The 23,936-nt window shown below is 41.9% G+C and overlaps 1 protein-coding gene across 2 annotated transcripts in view; it reads right to left on the bottom strand.

The window, feature by feature from the left end:
- SRL (sarcalumenin) overlaps positions 1–23,242 on the bottom strand; it is a 36,301-nt gene extending 13,059 nt beyond the window's left edge. For both annotated transcript variants that reach the window (XM_044304889.1, XM_044304890.1), the window contains exons 1-2: positions 23,166–23,242; positions 901–2,727 (exon numbers count right to left, since the gene is read on the bottom strand). In XM_044304889.1, coding sequence (XP_044160824.1) covers positions 901–2,727; positions 23,166–23,226 — 1,888 coding nt within the window. In that variant the 5' untranslated portion in view covers positions 23,227–23,242. The remainder of the gene's footprint in view (positions 1–900; positions 2,728–23,165) is intronic.
- Positions 23,243–23,936: the final 694 nt, after the last annotated feature.

Here is a 23,936-nt window from a genome sequence, read left to right as displayed (position 1 = left end):
CTTTGGGTGTAGTTCACATATAATTATGACGCACTGGTCTGTAGAGTGAGTCCTCTGGTGGGTCCAAGGTAACTCAAGTACAACGAGGAATCCATGTACTATATACATCATATATTCTCAAATTCCTTAATAAAAAGGAAACTATTGCTAGCTCTGGGGCGTCAAAACCATGAGCATGCCGGTTCAGCCTTCTAAACATGTCCCCTGTGAAACTTGGCCATTTTGTCACTAATTAGAAAAAAGGACGTTATAATTTCCTGGAATTCAGTCTGGTGCTCATCTCCTGTGGCATTGGAGGAAGCTGAGGATGGTGCACCACGTTCACTGTGCATACGCTATGATGTGCATGCGCCCAGAGCTGCTAGAGATTCTAAAAAAAAATACTTATTTTTTTCTAGCTAATCTCAAAACAGAAGATTTAGATTTAGAAATGTAAAACATTTTGATTTTTTTTTTAAATTTTGTTGAATTGTCAAAGGTTGTCCTTCAAGAGTCGTTCCTTGAGATTAATACCTCCTTCCTCTTGCTCTGGTAGCTTAGTATTATCTTTTTTATTTTTTATTCTTTTTATTGCAACATTTTTATACAACGCATGTAAATTTAGAAAAACTGGAGCTAGAGGTAAGCATTTTAGGTAAAATAGATCTGATTGGTTACTAGAAGGTCAATTGTCCCTATGATAACACTAAGCTTTCAGAGTCAGGAAGTGTTGTCCTGGGGAATAATATATTTATATATTTTTACTGCTGTGTAAGATAAAGTCGTATGCTATATGAGAAATATTAAAAACTGTAATAGTCAAATTTAATTAGATATCTAAAAATTAAAGCTATGAAGAGCCATATGATTCTGCAGTACAGTTTGCTTGTGAAGGTCCATTAAGATTATTGTAATGTCTACCTTTTAGTCTCCTTGATCTTGACTTAGGAGCTTGTCTCTGGGATTGTTTAGAAGGAGAAGATGACTTCACTGTTTGTTTGGCCAGAAGCATTTTCTCTTCATCGATCTCCCTTCCAGCAGATACCTGATCCTCACTAATTGGTTTTAACGGTGAGTTGCCAACTTTCTCAGAAGAATCTTTCAATTCTTCTGCACTCTTTGTTTCTGTATTCCCTAGTTCCTCTACCTGTTCTTCCAGAGTCACTTCTTTTATGCTGCCTTCTATGTCTGATACTTTTTCTTCTGTCTCTTCTGATATATTCTCATTATGTTCATCAACATGTGTATCTTCCTCCCTTTCTTCTGAGGGTTGTCCCTCATTTATATCTAACTCTGTTCCTTCAGTTTTTCTTTCTTCTTCTGGAGACTCTTGCCCATTTGTATTAGTATCTAACACTGGTTCCTCTGCCCCTTCTTGGTCTTCTGCATCTAACTCTGGTTCTTTGGCCTCTTCCTCCACTTCTTCTTCACCAACATCTGTATCAGCCTCAGCATCAGGTTCTGGTTCTTCAGTCTCTTCTTGTTCTTCTTCAGAAGAATCACCTCTATTGGTATCAATCTCAGCATCTACCTCTGTCTCTTCAGATTCTTCCTGTTCTTCTTCAGAAGAATCACCTCCATTGGTATCAATCTCAGCATCTACCTCTGTCTCCTCAGATTCTTCCTGTTCTTCTTCAGAAGAATCACCTCCATTGGTATCAATCTCAGCATCTACCTCTGTCTCTTCAGATTCTTCCTGTTCTTCTTCAGAAGAATCACCTCCATTGGTATCAATCTCAGCATCTACCTCTGTCTCTTCAGATTCTTCCTGTTCTTCTTCAGAAGAATCACCTCCATTGGTATCAATCTCAGCATCTACCTCTGTCTCTTCAGATTCTTCCTGTTCTTCTTCAGAAGAATCACCACCATTGGTATCAATCTCAGCATCTACCTCTGTCTCTTCAGATTCTTCCTGTTCTTCTTCAGAAGAATCACCTCCATTGGTATCAATCTCAGCATCTACCTCTGTCTCTTCAGATTCTTCTTGTTCTTCTTCAGAAGAATCACCTCCATTTTTGTAAGTCTTAACATCTGGGTTTTCGGACTCTTCATGCTTTTCTTCAGAAGCTTCACTTCCATTTGTATCATTCTCAGCATCTACTGCTATCTCTTCAGATTCTTCTGGCTGTTCTTCTGATGGCTCTTCTCCACCTGTATCAGTTTCCTCATCTAATTCTTCTTGCTCTTCCTCTGTATCTAAAGTTGCTGTATCTTCTTCTTCTTCTTCTGCAATTGGTAACCTGACTTCAGTTACATCACCTTCTGATTTTCCTTTACTCTGTTCCTTGACATCCAGTAATGACTCTGCTTCAGTTTCAATTGGTTTGTTATCTCCCGATTTTCCAGGAAGGTTCTCTGACTCTAAATTCTCCACAACTACATCTGTTTCTGTAATGACTTCTTCACTGAAGCCTTCACTTAGGACTTCTTCAGGTTCTTTATCTATGGTCACATCTTGACCTCGTTCATTTTCGGGTTCCTTTCCTGCATCATCTTCAATATTAACAGGATCACAGAGAGATGCACCTGGAGTTATATTTTGTTTTTCTTGCCTCTCCCTAGTCGCTGGTCCACAATCCTGTTGCTTTATCTCATGTGTTTCTGGCTCAAGGCCTTCAGTATAGGACAACACCAGACTGTTCTCTGTAAGAATCTGATCAGCGTGAAGAGACTTGTCATCCAAGCTGGTGTCCACCACACCTGTCTGTCCATCAGCAAAAGGTCCAACATCCTCAGGGACTTGACATTCTAAACAGAAGACGATCAGTCAGTGTCATCGGACCACTGGGTTCAGGAGGTGCACAGCAATACATTTATAATAGCTGGAAAGTGGTGTGTAAGAGGTTAAGCGTATTCTTTAGTCAGATTGGCAGTTTCTTGTCAGCTTAATTTTTTTTATTTACAATATTTTTATATATTGGTAAATTGTATAAAATCACTTTGCTGCCAACTGAGTATTTAACTGCCTCTAATAACACATCTCTACAACATAAAACGATTGTAGATTAGATTAGCGGTCTGATTTGTAGGCTGCATGCTCCACATCAGAATAAGCTGAGCAGATTGATATATAGAGTTTTATGAGAAAAAATGCTGTACAACGACCGTTGTTTTGGTCCGCATCCGAGCCGCAGTATTTGCGGCTTGGATGCGGACCCTTTCACTTCAATGGGGCCGCCAAAGATGCAGACAGCACTCCGTGTGCTGTCCGCATCCGTTGCTCCGCCAAAAAAATATAACTTGTCCTATTCTTGTCCGTTTTGCGGAAAAGAATAGGCAGTTATATTAATGGCTGTCCGCGCCGTTCCGCAGCTATCTCTGTGTGCGCACAGTCATAAACAGAGGGTTATCTATCACAGAATAAGGCCTGCATTACACCAACAGATTATCTAAAAGATTTACTGACCAATCACTGGTCAGACGGATGTTTACACACACAGATCTTTTGTTATACCCACCAACTATTGGTCTGATTGGACAGCCTCTGGGCACGTGGTGGCTGGCGGAGGACGGAAGGGGGAGGTCTCGAAGCGCCCGAACAGCCAAGCGCCGACGTAACTCCATCATCGCTCACGTGAGATATGCACACCTCCTTATTGGAGGATGGTCCCTTCATCAATATCCTTACCTTTATCCTACGTCACCTCCTGACGAAGCTCACGCGAAACGCAGGTAGAGGAACCCGGGCGTCCCACTGGTGTGCATCGTGCTACAGTGCATATGGATTAATTAACTACTAAGGCTGATTAATTATAGATTACTAGATTATATGCATAGTTTTACTACATGTCTATGGCTTTCATATAGTTAGACAGTTGTGTGATTAGGCATCGTCATTTTTGCTCCAGCCTAGTGAGATAATCAGTATGTAGCAGATTGTGGGCACTAATACAATAGATCTTTGATAGCTATTTATAATTAATAGAACCTTGCCGGTCATCCGAGGGTAGGAACCTGGATTTACCCCTTATTATATTATTTGTGTTTGGTATTTTTTAAGATTGTGTGAATAAAATAAGTTTTTATGGGAATGCTAAGGCTATGGATTGTTTTCTTGACTTGAATAATTGGACAGAAATTGGTCAGATAATCTGTTGGTGCAATACAGCCCCAAGACTGCCCAATGGCTTCCTAAGCACAGATTAAATAGATAGGTAGATGGATAGATACTATAGATAGATATGAGGAAGATAAATAGAAAAATAGATATTAGATAGATAGATACAAGATAGATGATAGATAAATAGATAGATAGATAGATAGATAGATAGATAGATAGATAGATACAAGATAGATAATTGATAGATAGATAGATAGATAGATATATACAAGATAGATAGATAGATAGATACAAGATAGATGATAGATAATTGATAGATAGATAGATACAAGATAGATATATAGATAGATACAAGATAGATATATACAAGATAGATAATTACTAGATAGATAGATACAAAATAGATAATTGATAGATAGATACAAGATAGATAGAAGATAGATAATTGATAGCTAGATAGATACAAGATAGATAGATACAATATAGACGATCAATAGATGATAGATAGATAGATACAAAATAGATAATTGATAGATAGATACAATATAGATACAAGATAGATAGATGATAGATAGATAATTGATAGATAGATACAAGATAGATAGATGATAGATAGATACAAGATAGATAGATAATTACTAGATAGATAGATAGATACAAGATAGATGATAGATAGATACAAAATAGATAATTGATAGATCGATAGATAATAGATAGATAGATACAAAATAGATAATTGATAGATAGATAGATAGATACAAGATAGATGATAGATAAATAGATAGATAGATACAAGATAGATAATTGATTGATAGATAGATAGATACTTGATAGATATATAGATAGATACAAGATAGATAATAGATAGATAGATAGATAGATAGATAGATACAAGATAGATAATTGATAGATAGATACAAGATAGATAATTGATAGATAGATAGATAGATACAAAATAGATGACAGATAGATACAAAATAGATGATAGATAGATACAAAATTGATAATTGATAGATAGATACAATATAGATACAAGATAGATGATAGATAATTGATAGATAGATACAAGATAGATAGATGATAGATAGATAGATAGATAGATAGATACAAGATAGATAATGGATAGATAGATAGATAGATAATTGATAGATAATTGATAGATAAATAGATAGATAGATAGATAAAAGATAGATAGATGATAGATAGATAATTGATAGATAGATAATAGATAGATAGATAGATAGATGATAGATAGATAGATAATTGATAGATAGATAGATAATAGATAGATAGATAATAGATAGATGATAGATAGATAGATAGATAGATAGATAGATAGATAGATAGATAGATGATAGATAGATAGATAGATAGATGCCAGCATTAGTCATTCATGCAGGTATACAAATTCAAGAAGCAACCAAAATACACAGGAACAAAGACTGAAGCGCATATTATGTCAGTGAAGGATTTGCATTATGAGCTCATTTTCCTCGATCACAAATCATGCCAATGATATTATTGGTCTATGAGTCATACACCTTTGGGCTCATGCACACAACCGTATGTATTTTGTGGTCTGTAAAAACGGATTCGCAAAAAATACAGAGGACGTCCATGTGCATTCCGTATTTTGTGGAACGGAACAGCTGGTCCCTAATAGAACAGTCCTATCCTTGTCTGTAATGCGGACAATAATAGGACATGTTCTAATTTTTTGCGGAACCGAGATACAGACATATAGAAATGGAATGCACATGGAGTAACTTCCGTTTTTTTTGCGGACCCATTGAAATGAATGGTTCCGCATACCGTCTGCAAAAAAACCGGAACTGACATGGAAAGAAAATACGTTCATGTGCATGAGCCCTTATGGAGAATCAGTGGCCAGAGGCTGAACCTGATCAGTGGCCTGCTTGTTGGCCCCATTGCTGAATACAGGGCCCATGTGTGGTGGGCCGGCAGGGAGACTTGTGGGGGGGATATAGGTGACATCTATGGTTATTTTAATATACTTGCAGATTTTACTGTATTCCCATATCTTATTCTTGCAAAATCCATTAACTGCCCCCATTCACTATAGTCAGACCACAGCACCGAGATCCGGCGAAGAAGTCTCTGCCCTTTACTGAGGTAAAAATACATCTGAAATGTGCTACGTTGTGGAGAGTCTGCCCCCTGTGCAATGTGTGAGGGGCCAGGAATTTCCGAGGGGACAGCAGTGAGATTAATCTACGCAGCTATATCAGATGAGAGCCTGACCTCTTGTCTGTGTCATCTGATGTCACAATGTTTCTACCTTTTATCTTTCTCTTCTATTTTCATATTATCTATCTATCTATCTATTATCTATCTATCTATTATCTATCTGTCTATCGTTCTCATATTTTTTTTCTTTCTTTCATTCTTTCCCTCTTTCTTATACTATCTATCTGTCTATTTCTTTCATTATTTCTTTCTCTTTCTTTTCACATTCTTTCTTTATCATACTATCTATCTGTTTCTTTCTTTCTTTCTTATACTATCTATCTGTCTATTTCTTTCTTTCATTACATTTAGTGGCTATCTCAAAAGCTGATGGCATATCCCTAGGATATACAGGTGAAACTCGAAAAATTAGAATATCGTGCAAAAGTCCATTTATTTCAGTAATGCAACTTAAAAGTAATTTCATTAATGCAGCTTAAAATTAGAATTTTCTGCAAAGGTTCAATATTCTAGGCTCAAAGTGTCACACTCTAGTCAGCTAACTAACCCATACCCCCTGAGCAAAGGGGACCCGAGATTGTGACTTTGGGGTTTCATAAGCTGTAAGCCATAATCATCCAAATTATAACAAATAAAGGCTTGAAATATCTCGCTTTGCCTGTAATGAGTCTCATGTGTTAGTTTCACCTTTTAAGTTGCATTACTGAAATAAATGAACTTTGCACAATATTCTAATTTTTCGAGTTTCACCTGTACTATCACTTTAGGATCCTGAGAGTGAAGGGGCCACAGTGCTTTGGACCCTTTTCAGTATGGCTCATTGCTGCCAGGTGGAAAGTTCACAGGAACATCATCATCATCACTAATAGTGAAACAGGATAGCGGGAAATGGTCAGGTTGGATGTGTTGTTTGATCTTTTGTTTGCCAGTCATGGTGTGAATACGGGCGACTATTAATACAAGAAGAAAATGTCTATAGTGTAAGATCCAGAATGATTTAAGAAGCAGAATTTTCGCTAATGTCGATGTCCGCTGGTCTGGACTCTCAGATACTTGAGGGATTGGACAGTACCAAACCTCTGTAGCCAGTGTTTGAGGAGATCCTAAGACAAGACCGGTCTACAATCTACTAAGCATAAGCGCTGTGTACTTGTTCAAGGGGATGTCCCACAAAAAAAATATTTTAAATTTTTCAAACCCGCACCTGGGTCTGAACACTTTTGCAAATCCATGTAATTAAAACTTAGTATAGCCACTGAGTTATTCAATACAATCTATCTGAGCTGTGATAGGGAGAGAGTTGCAGCAGAAAGGACACACTTTCTGAGCTGTGATAGGGAGAGAGTTGCAGCAGAAAGGACACACTTTCTGAGCTGTGATAGGGAGAGAGTTGCAGCAGAAAGGACAGTCCTCCTGAGAAAGGACTCTCCTTGTGAGCTCCCAAATGTAGCAGAGCAATTGGAGCAATGAATGGGAGGTACAGGACTGGTTCTACCTTTGATTGTCAAGTAATATATCATGTCATGAATCACCGAACAACCCCTTTAAGGGTCCATTCACACGTCCGTATGTGTTTTGCGGATCCGCAAAACACGGACACCGGCAATGTGCGTTCCGCATTTTGCAGATCGCACATTGCCGCACACTCTCATAGAAAATGCATTTTCTTGTCCGCAATTGAGGACAAGAATAGGACGTGTTCTATATATTTTTTTCGGAACAGAATTGCGGATCCGGAAGTGCGGACAGCACATTCCGGCCCCATTGAAAATTGCGTAACGGATGCGGACCCATTTTGCGGACGTGTGAATGGACCCTAGAAAGGGTTTAACTGTACTGCTAGTAAGGCACACAGGAGCCCGGTGAGATAATCCAGAAGATATGGTCACTAAATCTCTCAGCCACCACTAGGATCCCTTATGTGTCATTGATACTTGGTTTTCAGGCCCAAGAGGGTTGTGGGAAAAGTATGTCTCTTAGGTTGAAGCTGACGCAGCGTAAGTGACATATCTCACATACTCAGCCAACTGGTGGGAAAAGGGCACCGGCAGATGGATATAATTGTCCCAGCTCTTCCCAACAAATTGCCCTTGTGAGACGGCCGTCCTGATGGAGCCTACAAAGGGACGCTGCATATCCTGCTGATATCTTTGACAGCTTGCACAATTATGTACAGTAGCTGACGTGACTCCTGTGACACAGACCTAAAAATGACAAGGGGTCATGTACATTTAAATGCTTAGCCATCCTGGTCAGTGTCAGGTGATATTTTTTTTTGCAGACGCCATCTGAATGCACATTTGGGGTGGGTTACGGAGGCGCTTTAACAGTTATGCAATCGGCAAAAATAACACTCAGCTTACAGCAATGAAGGGGCATTTTTATTTCCATTCCTCTAGACGGTGATGAATTCAAATACGTTTCCTATTGCCTTCCATAAAGGGATTGTCCGTTTATTGTTAATAAAGTTTATTGAACAAGTTCTGCTCTCTCAGGGAATAAACAGGAGAGCTTGTTTCAATCAACTTTATTTATAATAAACAGGTTGTCATTAGGAAAATCTTGATAGTTATTGTTGTTATTTTTACTGATGGTCTTCCACTCTGCGCTACGACTTGACTGCTCGTTTTCTGACCACAGCCACCGGAATTTATTCTCATATCTTATAGTTATCTAGGAAACATCGTAGTAACCATAGGGTCTACTATATTCCTATAGATCCCTGCTCTTTCTGAGCTTAGGGGTCCAGTGGGCGGGTTACCCAATGGCTGACAGCCGTCTCTGTATGCGTGTGCATACAGAAACTGCTGTCCATCACTGAGTAGGACCGCCCACTGGACTCCTACGCATAGAAAGAGCAGAGATTTATAGGAATAAAATACAAGTTCTACTGAGCCTTTTCCCATAAGACTATATATCAATCTGCTCAGCTCCTCTTGCTCTAGAACATGCTGACGTCATGTTCAATATAACAGGTTCCCTTTGAATACTTAGGCTAGGCCATGAATGATTTATCGATGGGCTTTCTGACCCTTGGGACCCCCACTGATCAGCAAAATAAAGGGATCCACTTCTTTGCTTATAGAGGGGCTCATCCACTCGGGCATGTGCCTGGTACTCCAGCTCAGCCCCATTATAAGGCTCTGTCCACATCATGTTATGTAAATATGGTTGGCATTTGTATCCGTAGGTCCCTATTCACCTGGTGGCAGGGGCTGACTTGGACATTTTTGGGCCCTAAGAAAAGTTATGTCTGGGCGCCTCTGTCGCACTGCTAACAAGCCCACTTTCATGTTAGAAGTGCAGAGGTCTACAGCAGGGAAGGGGCCCCCTGGGTCCCTGTGCAGCTAAATTGGCAGTATATCCAGGATAATCCACCCCTTTAGTTGGTTTTCTTCTTTAAAAAATGTGCATTATTCTGTCACGTGTCTCCCCGTCTGGTCATATTTATTATAAGCGTTATTGGTCCTCATAATCTCGCCGAAGCTTTTTCAGCGCATGCGTATGCGCTGTACAGGGATGGAGCACCTCCCTCAGTTTTTCTCAGAATGAGAGCACCTAGATGGGAAGATGGGACCAAGACCATGATGGTCAACTCTCAAGAGAGCACATGTCTCAGGTGAGATTTCTTTTGCAACATATCTGATGACAGAATTTTATGAATTGAAATCCCTTTCTATGCTTTGGAGTCCAGTGGGCGGTGCTACTCAGTATATACCACAAAAACATCATTGTATTGTAGAATATATACAGGCCCTTATCACCATGATTAAATTATGCATATTTACCAATAAATGTGGAACATTTTAAGCACCATCTGCATTAAAATCACACAGGAACACCCATTTTGGGGCAACTCCCTTTGGGTTTTATTTTGGGGTAAAAATGCCATTACAAACGTGCGGCTACACAACCACCCATATGGCGTATGCATAGGCTTTATTATTTAAAGGGGTTGTCCCAACTGGACATTTATGACCTATAGATAGGATAGGCTAAAAATGTATCGTAGGTGTGGTTTCCACCCCTGGGACCCACTCCTACAGTATCTCAAAAAGGGGCACCCAAAGTCATTGAAGAGCATGCCACACATGAGCACCGTCCTCTCCATTTACAACCATGGGACTTTCAAAAATAGCCAGCCCTTCTTTTTTGGAAGTCCCATAGCAGTGGATGGAAAAAGCTGTGAATGCACGGCTTGTTCTCCATTCATATCAGGTCCCGTTCCTAAGATTGGAGCAGGTCCCAGAAGTGGGACCCACATCTGTTCATATCAGGTCCCGTTCCTAAGATAGGAGCAGGTCCCAGAGGTGGGACCTGCACAGATCAGACATTTATACTATCAATATGCTATAAATGTCCAGATGGGTCAACCCCTTTACGGGCTTGTCCCAAAAATAAATAAATGGCTGCTTGTTTCCAAAAACAGCGCCACACTTGTTCACGGGTTGCATGTGGTGCTAGAGCTCACCTTTTTTGACATTGGGGAAGCTGAGCTGCAGTACCAGGCACATCTCATGGACAGGGGCTGTTTTTGGAAGAAAGCAGCCATGTTTTTGTAATTGTGGTTAACCCCTTTAAGTATTGGACTGGGATTGCTTTGGAATAGACCCTAGTGGTAAGTAATAGTCTCCATCACTTCAGCTGGAGCTACAAAGCACTGTTGTATTAGAGCCCATTATTGTGAGACCCTGGGCCCACCGGGATCCCTGGCACTCTGGTGGTCTGGTCCAACACACGTAGCACTTATAAAGATATACAAAAGTCCCTATGAGACACCAAAATAAACAAATAGTGAGGCTGTTTATTCTGAAGATGTAATGAAGATATGGCCACCACCGGGGTTTCACCAACCCAACTGTAGAAGATTAGAAGAACCATCTCCAGACACAAGGGAATCCCCTTTCTTGAACAAGTCCAAGAAATGCAGGGCTCTGATCTCCTGTCATTTCTAAGGGATATTCCTGGTATCACATTTCATAATTGCTGTTATTAAAACAGATGCTGATATTCAGAATGGAGATTCCCCCGCGCCTGCACCCTCGGTGTAATCCCGTCAGGCACTGCGTGTGTGTATGATATCATAGACGAAAGCCGCACGGACACAAATAGGATAATATAGATAAAAAACATCCAAGGCTTTCTGCTTTAGCCCTATTGCCTATAGCAACCAATTGCAGAGCAGCTTTTATTTCAGAGTAGATTAAGAAATCAAAGCTGTGCTGTGATTGGCTGACAGTTTCTTAAATGTCCCCACTGAGCCATTATGTCCTAAACTAAAGAGGTATTCCCATCTTAGATATTTATGGCATATCCCACCTCTGGGACCCAAACCTATCTCCAGAACCTCCATCCTGTCTAATATAGTTGCTGCATCTAGGTGGTTGGTGAATGGAGATTTGGCCTCTACCACAAGATGTGTACAGCACTCTCCATTCATTTCTCTGGAAGCCAGCCATAACTCCCACAGAAGTGAATGGACATGCACTGCCACCTTTCCATTCACTCTTCACTTGAACCAGGGGCCAGGAGGTTCTTTACCAGGTGCAAAGTCGGTACACCTTTTTTTTGAAGATAGGTTTGGGTTATAGGTGTGTCTCCCAGATGTGGGACCAGCATCTATCAAACACTTATGCTATATGTCATGGGGATACCCCTTAAATGGGCCATTGAAACTGAGAGTCCTACAACAATGAAACACTGGTGCCTGGGGTGTAGAACACTGATACACTGATGTTTGGCTTCTAGAACAGTGGACCACTGATTCTTTGTGTCTAGAACAGGGATGGGCAAACTGCGGCTCTCCAGCTGTTGTAAAACTACAATTCCCACCATGCCCTGCTGTAGGCTGATAGCTGTAAGCAGTCTTTGCATGATGGGAGTTGTAGTTTTGCAACAGCTGGAGAGCTGCAGTTTGCCCATCCCTGGTCTAGAACAATGGAAGAAATGCTTGGGGCTATAGAAAATGGAACACTGATGCTTCAGATCTAGAACAATGAAACACTGATGCTTGAGTCTAGAATAGTGGAATACATAAGCTTGGGTGTAGAACAATAGAATACCAATGCTTGGGGTCTAGAACAATGAACCACTGATGTTTGGGTCCAGAACAATGGAATGCTGATGCTTGGGGTCTAGAACAATGAAACACTGATGCTTGGGTCCAGAACAATGGAATGCTGATGCTTGGGGTCTACAACAATGGAACTGTTTGGGTCTAGAACAGTGATGGCGAACCTATGGCACGAGTGCCAGAGGCGGCACTCAGAGCCCTCTCTGTGGGCACCCGCACCCTGGAGAAAGTCTATGGTGTACCAATATGCCTTAGAATTTGCCTGCCATTCAATAGTGCAGGACATGCTATGAACAGCACAGGCAGCACATTGAATGTAGGCAGGTTATTATAGCTAAATGATAAAGTACATGAAAGATATATGAAATTGGTGTTCAGGTTAAATTGCCGTGTTGGCACTTTGCGATAAAGAAGTGGGTTTGGGTTGCAGTTTGGGCACTCGGTCTCTAAGAGGTTCACCATCACTGGTCTAGAACAATGAAACAATGATGCTTGGGTCTAGAACAATGAAACACTGATGCTTGGGTTCAGAACAATGGAACACTGATGCTTGGGGGTCTACAACAATGCAACACAGAGGCCTGAAATCAGAAATTAATGGAACAAGTATGCGAAGGGTCCTCCTATGTTTGAAGAGTAAAGTCAGGATTTTATATTTCTGACAACTGCTCACCCCTCGTACCTCCAGAGAATTAAACTACCTGACATGTATGCCATGTCTACAGCTAGCTTCAGGATCCTAGAAACGTCGATGCTAGAGTCTCCAGAATAATTAGTCCAGGACTACATTCCCATTAGTTCTGTTCGCACATTATGGTAGATATACATAGCAATAACTGATACTACATAGGTGTCTGAGTCAATACATCCTATATAAAATTTAGGCTTAAAATAACCATCCGACCGAGACCACTAAACCAGTTCTCTCCAACTCATCACGAGTTATGTAATGGTTTCATTGACCCAAATCCCAGATATGTCGTGTCATCCCTATGACGAAATCTCACTTCTTGGCTCCCTTGCCAAAACAGTGCCATGTGATAGGGGGCTCTCATAACCCCACTGTCCCTGGTCAAATTGCAGTAGTAGTAATGAGTAGATGTGAGATCAGGTCATTCATATCCACCATTAATCAACCCTATGTGAAATCTATTTCACTGGTAAAGCTGTAAATGTAAAATCAGTTGGAGTATACTGGTGATGGGGAGGATGAAATGTGCTGATTATGACACTACTGTCACCTTTAAACTACAACTCCCAGCATGCTGGAGAGTCACAGGTTGTATACTTCTGCTCTATACTCTTTAGTACCTACACATGTCTACAGTACAGTCCTTATGATCTCCATGAGGCCCTACAGAGACTATATGAGTAGGCATCTTCAAGGAATAAGCTCTGTTCTTAGTTCCCAAAGAACTCCTTTAGACTGTCAAAATAGGTTTCCAATATCTAACCGTTATGGTGATATATGCCCATGTAAAATAATATATAATTCACATATTCAAGAACAATGATGATGACCTTAAAGGAGTTCTTGGGTTTGGACAGTCTATTTTTGTTAGATGGTTCTGATCACAAGGTGTCCCGCTGCTGGGACCTTAGTAATCAGCTGTAAATTGTCAGGGGGAAACCATCAGCAAGTACTCAATTCCCCTGCAGCACTTCCGCTGGGCAAAGCATAGCATTACACGGTTTTCATTGAAAACAATAAGCTGCATGGATAAGCCAGGTCCTCCATGACTGTTTACTCTGGCTAAAGGTCGCCATACACAAGGATATAGCTAGTGGGGTGTCTAGGGTGATAGGTGCCAAGGGGGTTTGCCAACAAGCCATGTCGTCTTGGCCAAGGTATTTTGATACAGAGCTAGAGCAGAAAACTGAGCTTTTGGCTCAGGAATGAAAGCCTAGCTACCTTAGTAGCTTTTGGTTCCTTCGGGCATCAGCTATTCTTCTCAACACACTCAATACATATGCACGCTAGCCTCAGCTGATTGTACATGTGTTCTCAATAGGGTGAGGGGAATAAGCCACTGCCATCCAAGATGTCCTATCCTTTTTTTCTCCTGACATCTGCCATCAGGAGAAAGTCAAGATACCACCATACACATTAGATGGTTGGCTTGTCCTACCAACGCTGGTGGGTTTGGCCAACATTTCTCTAATGTACGCCCCGCTTTATAGATTAGGAAAGACCCTGCGAAGATAAACTTGGAGACAAGTTTTATGTTTGTATTTAACTGTGCCTCGCTATATTGCCCAATGGAGACCAGATAGTCTACTTTGGCCATGTTTCTGGAGGTTCTCAGATACTTGACAATAAAACCATGAGGGCAGGGATTTGTCTGGACGTCCAGTCACTCTTTGCTTTGAAGAACACTGCAGTCAATCTCGCTCCAGCTGAAAATTGCTTTTAACAGGGTGCAAAAGTCTGCACTAAAAAGCATAACACATGTCGACATAGTGGACTTTGTGTGTCCCTTTTAAGAACAGTGGTCCACAGAAAAGCTTGACATCTCCAGAACAAGCTCCAGTTGGTTCCCAGCTGACGGAGTCAGTGCTGAGAGTGAAATATAGCCTTAAAAGGATAGAGCGATCGTCTGCAAATGTGCTGTGACAGTGCAAGGACCGAGCAGCTGCGGGCAAGCTTGACAGGGCAATTGGGGGGGGGGGGGGTAAAGACAAGTTTACCATGCAGGGACAGTATAGGCAGAAGAGACGATAGACACAGAGAATAGAGATCTGGCAGTTCTGAGCCAGTTGGTGTCCAGTTACGGCAGTGTTTCCATACTTAGCATGCTGACTAGAATCATTAGCTACGCACACTGAGCCCGGGGGAACGGATAGCATCCTAAATTTACCCAAGGGCGAGCAAGGGTATAGTCAAGCCTATTCGTGAGGGAAGCCATTGAAATATTGCAGGCTTCCCCTGTGCTTTGTCAGAATCCATTTCAACACTGGGAACATTCTTTGTCCTTTCCTTTTACCCAGAGGGTTATGACGAGACCCCCTTACATTGTATATAACATGACCCTGGACTAAAAAAAAAAAACAATTATCTTTTGCGTATAGTATAATAATCTCATAGTGGTAAAGCACAATCCAAAAGATGAAGAATATGATGGATCAAAGATGGTTCCACCGTAAGAGTACAGTTGGTCTCCTACATTGGCTCGTCATAGTTGTTTAATGGCATTCCCGTGGGGCTGCCTGGAATGTAAAGGGAGATACACATAGCTAGTTGGCACTAATGTGCGGCCATAGTGGTGACCATTTTATATGAGGCTGTATAAGATACACCTGTTCAAGAAACTCACAATGACTCAAGATGTTGCTTTCGTATCACTGCTATGTTTAGTACCCGGCACAAAAGAATGGTGCCATGGTAGCCTAGGAATGCCATTCAACGCTCAAAGTCTGCTATGCAGCTACTATGAAAATGGTTTTACTTGTTAGTTGCTACGTCTGGTGGTTCTGCAAACAAGTCTACTAGGAAAGGCCATAAGTGGTCCTATAGTGTCAACCCTTAGATACTATGCGGTCGAGTCACATTATTATGACCACTTCCTCCTTTTAACATTGGCAGTGCGTAGCCCATGAAGGGAGTCATGTGTGGTGAGCTGGCTTGGTGGGTATACAATGTGTGCACACATATCCCTCATTGCTGTCATGGGTAAAAGGGGTGATTTATCAGAGTTGCATTGGCTTTCCGGCCAAGGGTGGTGGCATTTCTGAAGCTGCAGTTGGCGAACTGTTCTCGTGTTGCTGTGATAAAAGTGTATGGCGAGTGGACAAACGGCACTATTGCGATTAAGCAACGTGGACACTGTGGAGCACCACGTGCCATTGATGTGAGAGGTAAACGAAGGTGCCCTAGGGCAGATGGACAAATTACACGGAGCTGCTCACCACCAAAATAAACGAGGGGACTGCCAGATGTGTGTCTAAAACAGTGGGGTTCAGAGTACTGCACCTCTGCTAACAAAGTTCCATCAGCAGAAAAGGCTTACATTTTCACGGCAGTATCGGAACTGAACCTCCGCTGATTGGTAGAGGGTTGTCTTCTCTGATGAGTCAAGGGAGAAACATCAGAGAACAAACACTCTGCAACCATTGCTGGAAGAACACAAGCTGGTGGTGGTAGCGTATTGGTCTGGAGAAGGTTTTCCTGGTGTGCTCTGGGCCACTCATCCATGTGGATGGCACTCTTAACTGATTTGCTTGCATGCTGATCGTCTTCCTTGGGGTGGATGGGATCCTCCAGCAAGACAATGGAACGTGTCTGTCACACAGCTAGAAGTGTCTGACATTGGTTGAAAGAGCATGACCAAGACTTCTAAGTACTACCCTGGCCCCCTAATTCCCCAGACTTGAACCCAATTGAGCCTCTGTGGGACCACCTCGATCCTTATGGTTGCTCTATGGATTCCCCCACGCCCCCCTCCAGCAGCTGTGGGATAGACTGCAGTCAGCATGGCTCCAGATACCTGTGACAACCTACCAGGACCTTATTGAATCCCCCCAGCCCGTCTAGCTGCTGTCCGTGCTGCACATGGCGGTTACTCTGGATATCACCTGGTGGTCATAATAATGTGACTCGACTGTGTGTCATTACCTCCTCTTCAATACAGCATATAGACCATATGTTCCAACCGATATTGGGGTCCCTGGTTCATGGACCATCATCAATGTTATCTTTAGACAGGTCTAAATGACTTGTCAAAATAAAATAAAAACCTTTAAAGATATTGAAGAAATCCATGATGGTAAATTAACATCCTAGCCAAACAGGCTACATACAGACCCCATTATAAGTCAATATGGTTTGTTGGGCATCCCTTGGATCTGGCATAGAAAGATTTAAAGGGGTTGTCCTTCAAAAGACCACTTATTGCCTACCCACAGGAAGATCACATGGCTGTTTCCAACAGCCTCATAAACAACAAATGGAGCAGCAGGCGGCTTGTACGACTATTACATGCAAAGGTTGGGACCCCTGTTCTAATGATGGGTGAGGAGCCCAATAATGAAGCCCCCAGCAATCAGACATTTATCTCCTATCCACAGGACAACCCCTTTAAGGGGTATTCCAGCTTTTTGATACTGAATACTGATAACCTATTAACTGGATAGGTAATTAATATCAGATCGGTGGGAGTAGGACACCCAATGCCCCCACAGCTCAGCTGTTTTTGAGCGCAGGAACCTGAACAGTGCATGAAGCCTTCTGCTTCTGGTTCCGTCCATTGTGTAGTGGTCATGCAAGCATAATGTACGGTAGCTACCATGCAGTTGATGCCAGGTGTCAGACCACCACCGATCAGTTATTGATGACCTATCCAGGAGCATAGATCATCAATATCAAAAAGCTGGAATACCCCTTTAAGCAATGAAAGAAGATGCCCAGTAAGCTATACAGTAAGCGCCTTAAAATCATAGAAAATGCAGAGTAAGATTTTGTAAACTGCGTATATGTCACTTTAAGGTTTCTATTTAAAGTCTCTGCCTCCCCCATACAATTAATGTTTTTTTGGCAGACTTAAGGACACTCTAGATGATTTGGACAGTCATGGCTCTTACGGCCTAACAGGGAATCCCTTGAACAGTAGAGACAGTCGGCACCAAACACTTTATAACACTTTCTGTAATTCTAACTCCGTAAATATTTCACACGGTCGGATTGTAAATTAGATGCACACATGGTGGTCTCATAAGCCAATGAGAGTCAGAGTTCTGAAGAATGTACCGCAGAATTTTTATATGTGGCATAACTCTAAATTGTTCTGTAATAGTCACTTTGTGACCACAGACAGCTTCTCCAGAACCATATGTAATCGTTTTGATTGCCCAAGAGCTGATCTCGAGGACTGTGGCTGCTGAGGAGGGAGTGGATGGGCAGAGTGGTAGTTTTTGTTGCTTCCAACATGAGCCAACCACTGGACATAAAATTATGTCATTACATCATAGACCACACATAGAAAACTACAACCCCCAATATGACTACAACCTCTAACATGAGCCAACCACTGGAAATAACATCATGTCATTGCATTATAGGCCACACATAGAAAACTACAACCCCCAATATGACTACAACCTCTAACATGAGCCAACCACTGGACATAACATCATGTCATTACATTATAGACCACACATAGAAAACTACAACCCCCAATATGACTACAACCTCTAACATGAGCCAACCACTGGACATAAAATCATGTCATTGCATTATAGGCCACACATAGAAAACTACAACCCCCAATATGACTACAACCTCTAACATGAGCCAACCACTGGACATAACATCATGCAATTCTATTATACTCTATACATAGAACACTACAACCCCCAACATGACTACAAGCTCCAACATGACCAAACCACTGGACATAATATCATGTAATTACATTATACACCACACATAGAACACTACAACCCCCAATATGACTACAACCTCTAACATGAGCCAACCACTGGACATAACATCATGCAATTACTACACATAGAACACTACAACCCCCCCACATGACCCAACCGCTGGAGATGACTATAATAGCAATTCTATTATACTCTATACATAGAGCACTACAACCCCCAAAATGACTACAACATCCAACATGAGCCAACCACTGGACTACACATGGAACATTACAACCCACAACACGACCACTGAACATGACCCCAATACAATTCTATTATACGCTGCACATAAAAGAACTTCAGCCCCCAATATGACCTGACCGCTGGACACGATGAATGTACAATTCTATCATACTCTATACATTTTGAAAAGTCCAAGGAACGACTTAGTGCCTATGTCCCTTTAGTGCTCCCACACATTAAGAATGCCCTCTTCCAAGCATAATGTTCCTGTAGTGCCCCAAATTGTAGTTATATGCCCTTAGCGCCCCCACAAGTAGTTATGTCCCCTTAGTGCCTCCACATAGTAGAATTCCCCCTTAGTGCCCCCTTCACAGTATAGTACACCCTTAGTGCGTCCACACCATAGTTATACCGCCTTGGTGCCTCCACAAGCAGTTATGCCCCCTTAGTACCCCCTTCACAGTAAAATGCCCCGTAGTGCCTGCACACAGTAGTTATATGCCCTTAGTGCTCCCACACATTAAGAATGCCCCCTTAGCGCCCCCTTCACAGCAGAATGCCCCCTTAGTGCCTCCACACAGTAGTGGGGATCATAGAGAACTACAACCCCCAACATGACCGACAACTGGACATGACCATAATACAATTCTATTATACTCTAAACATAGAACACTACTCCTGCCAACATCACCCGACCACTGGACATGACCATAATGCAGTTCTAATACACTTTATACACAGAACACTACTACCCCCATCATGATCCGTTCACTGGATATAAAAACCTGAGGGGCTCAAAGGTGTCTGTGAATACTAAAGGCCTCCAACATTGCCCCCCTGACTTCTATGTGTGACGTTCCCCCACTGAGATCAGGCCACCCCATCAGTCAGACCCATGGGGATCTGAACACCCTCTTACTTCCAGAACCCCTTTTTTGGTGTCTTTGCCTGGAGTTTCTCTAACATTAGAAGCCCCCTTTAAGAATTTTCCCACCCATTTGTCCCTCTAGGACAACTCTATCTCCTCAGTCCATGTCTGTCTTTTTGCATTTGCATGTAATAAAAAATGTAGTCTAGCCAGGGAGTTATTTAATAAAATGCATCTGTATAGCGCCACCTGCTGTTTGCTATTTTTCTAATTTCTCTGTCCACCTCCTGAGACAGACGCCTTTCGAAATAGCACCGCACTACTAAGGGACTGTGATGGATCTTCAAGTACAACCTGCAGCGTGATTTCACTAAAATTGCATCAGAGATATGTACAGTATGTCAGCTGCCGGAGCTGCCAAGAGAGGCGACCACACATGATATCCCACAGCAGCGCAGTGCTGACAACCCCACCGCCTTACCAGGGTCTACATGTACAGTATCATGGGAGAGTATGGGAGAACAGGCCTCGCATGGTCGGCAGGGGATGACGCGGCCTTGATCACAGACTTGAATCAGGAAAACAGTCCTATGGGATCTAGACTCCTGAATGGACTCCCCCTTTAAATTAAATAAAAAGGACATGTCTCATGCATGACCTGAAACATCTAATGCTACTTTCACATCTGCGGTTAAAACTCCGGCATGTTCCAGCAGAGCAACAGCCTGCCGCTGTTCACCAGATAATGCCGTGTGTCGACGGACCCTATTGACTATAATGGGATCCGGACACTTTCCGGCATAAATGCTTATGGCAGAAAGTGGCCAGATCCCAGCCCACATTATAGTCCATGGGGATCTGGCCGTGCATGGCATTGTCCGGCTAGGTCGGATCTGGTCAATTCCAGCAGCATTTGTAAAGGCAGTTATGAACGTACCCTTAGAACTAAAAATGAATATAAAAACATAAACCCATGTCATATAAGTTGTTGAAGGCACTTTGAGCACCTGCAAGTGTAGTAGAAAATCCTACGAAAAATATTCCACAGTTTTCACACCAGCACCTGGATCTGAATACTTTTGCATTTGCATGTACGTAAAGATTTAGTATAGCCAATGAGTTATATAATAAAATGTATCTCTATAGCGCCACCTGCTGTTTGATATTTTTCTAATTTCTCTATCCACCTTCTGAGTAAGGCGACTTTCACACTCGCGTTTGGATCTGCACAAACGCATCCGTTCAGAGAATACAACCGCATGCATGCGTTCAGAACGGATCCGTTTGTATTATCTTTAACATAGCCAAGACGGTTCCATCTTGAACACCATTGAAAGTCAGTGGGGGACGGATCCGTTTTCTATTGTGCCATATTGTGTCAGTGAAAACGGATCCATCCCCATTGACTTACAGTGTGTGTCAGGACGGATCCGTTTGGCTCAGTTTCGTCAGACGGACACCAAAACGCTGCAAGCAGCCTCCAGAGCGGAATGGAGACGGAACGGAGGCAAACTGAGCAGATCCTTATCCATTCAATTGCCACCAGCTGCAGCCCCCTGAGCTGTGATAGGGAGAGAACTGCAGCAGACAGGACACACCCCTTGAGCTGCCAGCTTGACATAAATCTAGCAGAGCAATTGGAGCAATGAATGGGGAGATCTCTGGATCCGTGCAAGGTTTTGTTGGAAAAAGATTGTCATGTACTTTATATGATTTCTAATGATCCTTTTTTTTTACTTTAATCATGGCATAACCTTTTTAATGGATCCTAGCAAGCCTCTCAATGAGGGTAACCCGAAAAAATTCAAGATGCAAACTAAATACGCAATATTAAAATATAAGATAAACTACCAACAACACCATTCAAATTTCAAAAGCCAAAAAATTAAAAATTTATAGCAATAAAAAATAAATAAAATTCCAACATGTCGACCACTTCTCCTGAGCTTTAGCTGTAGAACGCGAGCTGACTGTCAGACCCGTAACTATTTGTGTGAAGAACATGGCAAGCTGACCTATAACTTTATTATAGCGGAGGGTACAGTAACTTCCCATATTCTCCCCCTTCCCCCCGCTCGTCAGCCCCGGACTCCGCAGGCCTCCTGTCCTGTCACTCTCTTAACACCGGCTGCCACTTTGTACCCCAGAGACACCTCAGCTTTCCTCAGCTGTTCGTCGGCTCCCTGCCTACCAATCACTGAGTTAGCGCCGTTTAGACAGTTTCAAAAATTTCAGGTACTAAATGGCAAATAATTAGCAAAAAAAATTGAAATTCAACAAAATGTTAAATGAGAAATCCAATTTTATTCTAAAACTCATATTTGCTCCCAACCTGAAAAATCCACCCCTGGGCCTATACCCTCTGATTCTCATATAGGCATGGCGATATAATTGATGGCGTGAGAAATTGGGGTAGAAAATGGGGTAGAATTTTTTGTAATTTTAGGTGCCCCCCCCCCCTTTAAGAATGATCTGTGATGGGTGTATATTATAACAGACAATATAGATAACATATAAAATTGCCTGACACCCCGACATCTATTAATGCAAAAAAGTGGCGGGGGTTCCACCGATGCCACAAAAACCCATTCCGCCGATTCGATATGACATGTTAAGGTCATTGAGTGAAATGACTGATCCAAACCGGGGGCTGCCATGTGCAATGACCCCTATGATATTGAATTGAGAACTTAAGGCACTCGGTTATTTAACACCGTCAGCATATTCCCATGATTAACACCCAGAAATGATTGAGGCAGAACAGATGACGGCATGAGGTTAGCCCAGGGTCTCAATGACAATCACATCTATTCTGCATATAGCTATGCATATAATTCAAATGTATTTATTATCTTTTAATGAAAATGTTAAATATTCATTATTACAATAATAATCAATGCATAAAAATCAACCAAAATATAAATGTATTATTATTTTTATTTATTTATTTTATTTGTTGAAAATGTTTGGGCTATTTTGCAATATAATAATAATATATTAAAAAAAATGTTTTAGATGCAGCCTCGTGATGTTAACCCAGGGTGTCAATGACATTCATATCTGTTCTGCTTATAGCTATACATATCAGTAATTTCTTCTTTGTTTTTTAATGAAAATGTTAAATATTCATTATTACAATATGCATATATATATATTCAATTTTGTATTTATTTAATTTATTATTATTAATTTTAAATATTTTGCTCTATAAAAAAAATAAAAATACCGTAAATGTAATTTTAGATGCAGGCTCACAGCCGTTCCTTAAGTAAATTTAAGTTCAACTCAGCAGCCAAATATGAATCACACAAGCCTGAGAATCAAGGAACAAGCACGGTGACCCACGTTACAGAAGGAAAATGAGGGGTGCCTACCTGCTCCTACAAACAGGAGAAGGGCCGCAAGGCAGCAGCAGAATAACCCTGGTCCTTTCATGGTATCAGCCAGGAAATCTGGGATGGTTGGCTCCTCTATATATACTGCAGCTGGCACTGGACACGCTCACACACACAGACGTCACTGCAGGCTGGATCACAGGTGGTCACAACCCATTGACACGGGCCGTCCTGACCAATTGTGACCCTAATAAGGAATTTAGGGCAAGTGTATGTGTTATTAACTCAGCTGTGGCCGACACAAAAAGAGTGCCTCAGTGAGATACTATATGGCGACACACAGGTCCCTATGGGTACATGCTGATATACAGAATCTCATGAGACTTTGAGGGATTGTCCAGGATTTTTTTACATTTTTGACCACCCCCTAGTGGGACCTGTGAAGCTCGGTTCTAGCTCTTCCAGTTCCCGAGTGTGTAATCTTCCTACATGGATTGGGTGAAGTGAGCCTCTTCAGCCAATGGCTGGCTTCAGCAGTGACGTAAGCAGTCATCACTGAGGCCAATCATTGACTGCAGCAGCATATTGAGCCCGTCCATGCAAAAAATCCACTAAAGACAGTCCAGGAACCACAGAGCCAGACCCAAGCATCTGGGAGCAGGTAAGGATAGCCCTCTTTCACAGGTCCTACTGAGAGTGACATTGAAAGGGGATATCCCACTGTAAGCACTCATCACCTATCTTTGGGTGATAAGTATCTGATTGGTGGGGCTCCAAGCACTGGGACCCGGAGGGGAACCCCGGAGTGAA

This window comes from Bufo gargarizans, chromosome 8 (genome assembly GCF_014858855.1).
Source record: "Bufo gargarizans isolate SCDJY-AF-19 chromosome 8, ASM1485885v1, whole genome shotgun sequence".
NCBI classification, from domain to species: Eukaryota; Metazoa; Chordata; class Amphibia; order Anura; family Bufonidae; genus Bufo; species Bufo gargarizans.
Note: the sequence above shows the minus strand (reverse complement) of the source record. Positions and strands in the feature narration are given on the sequence as shown.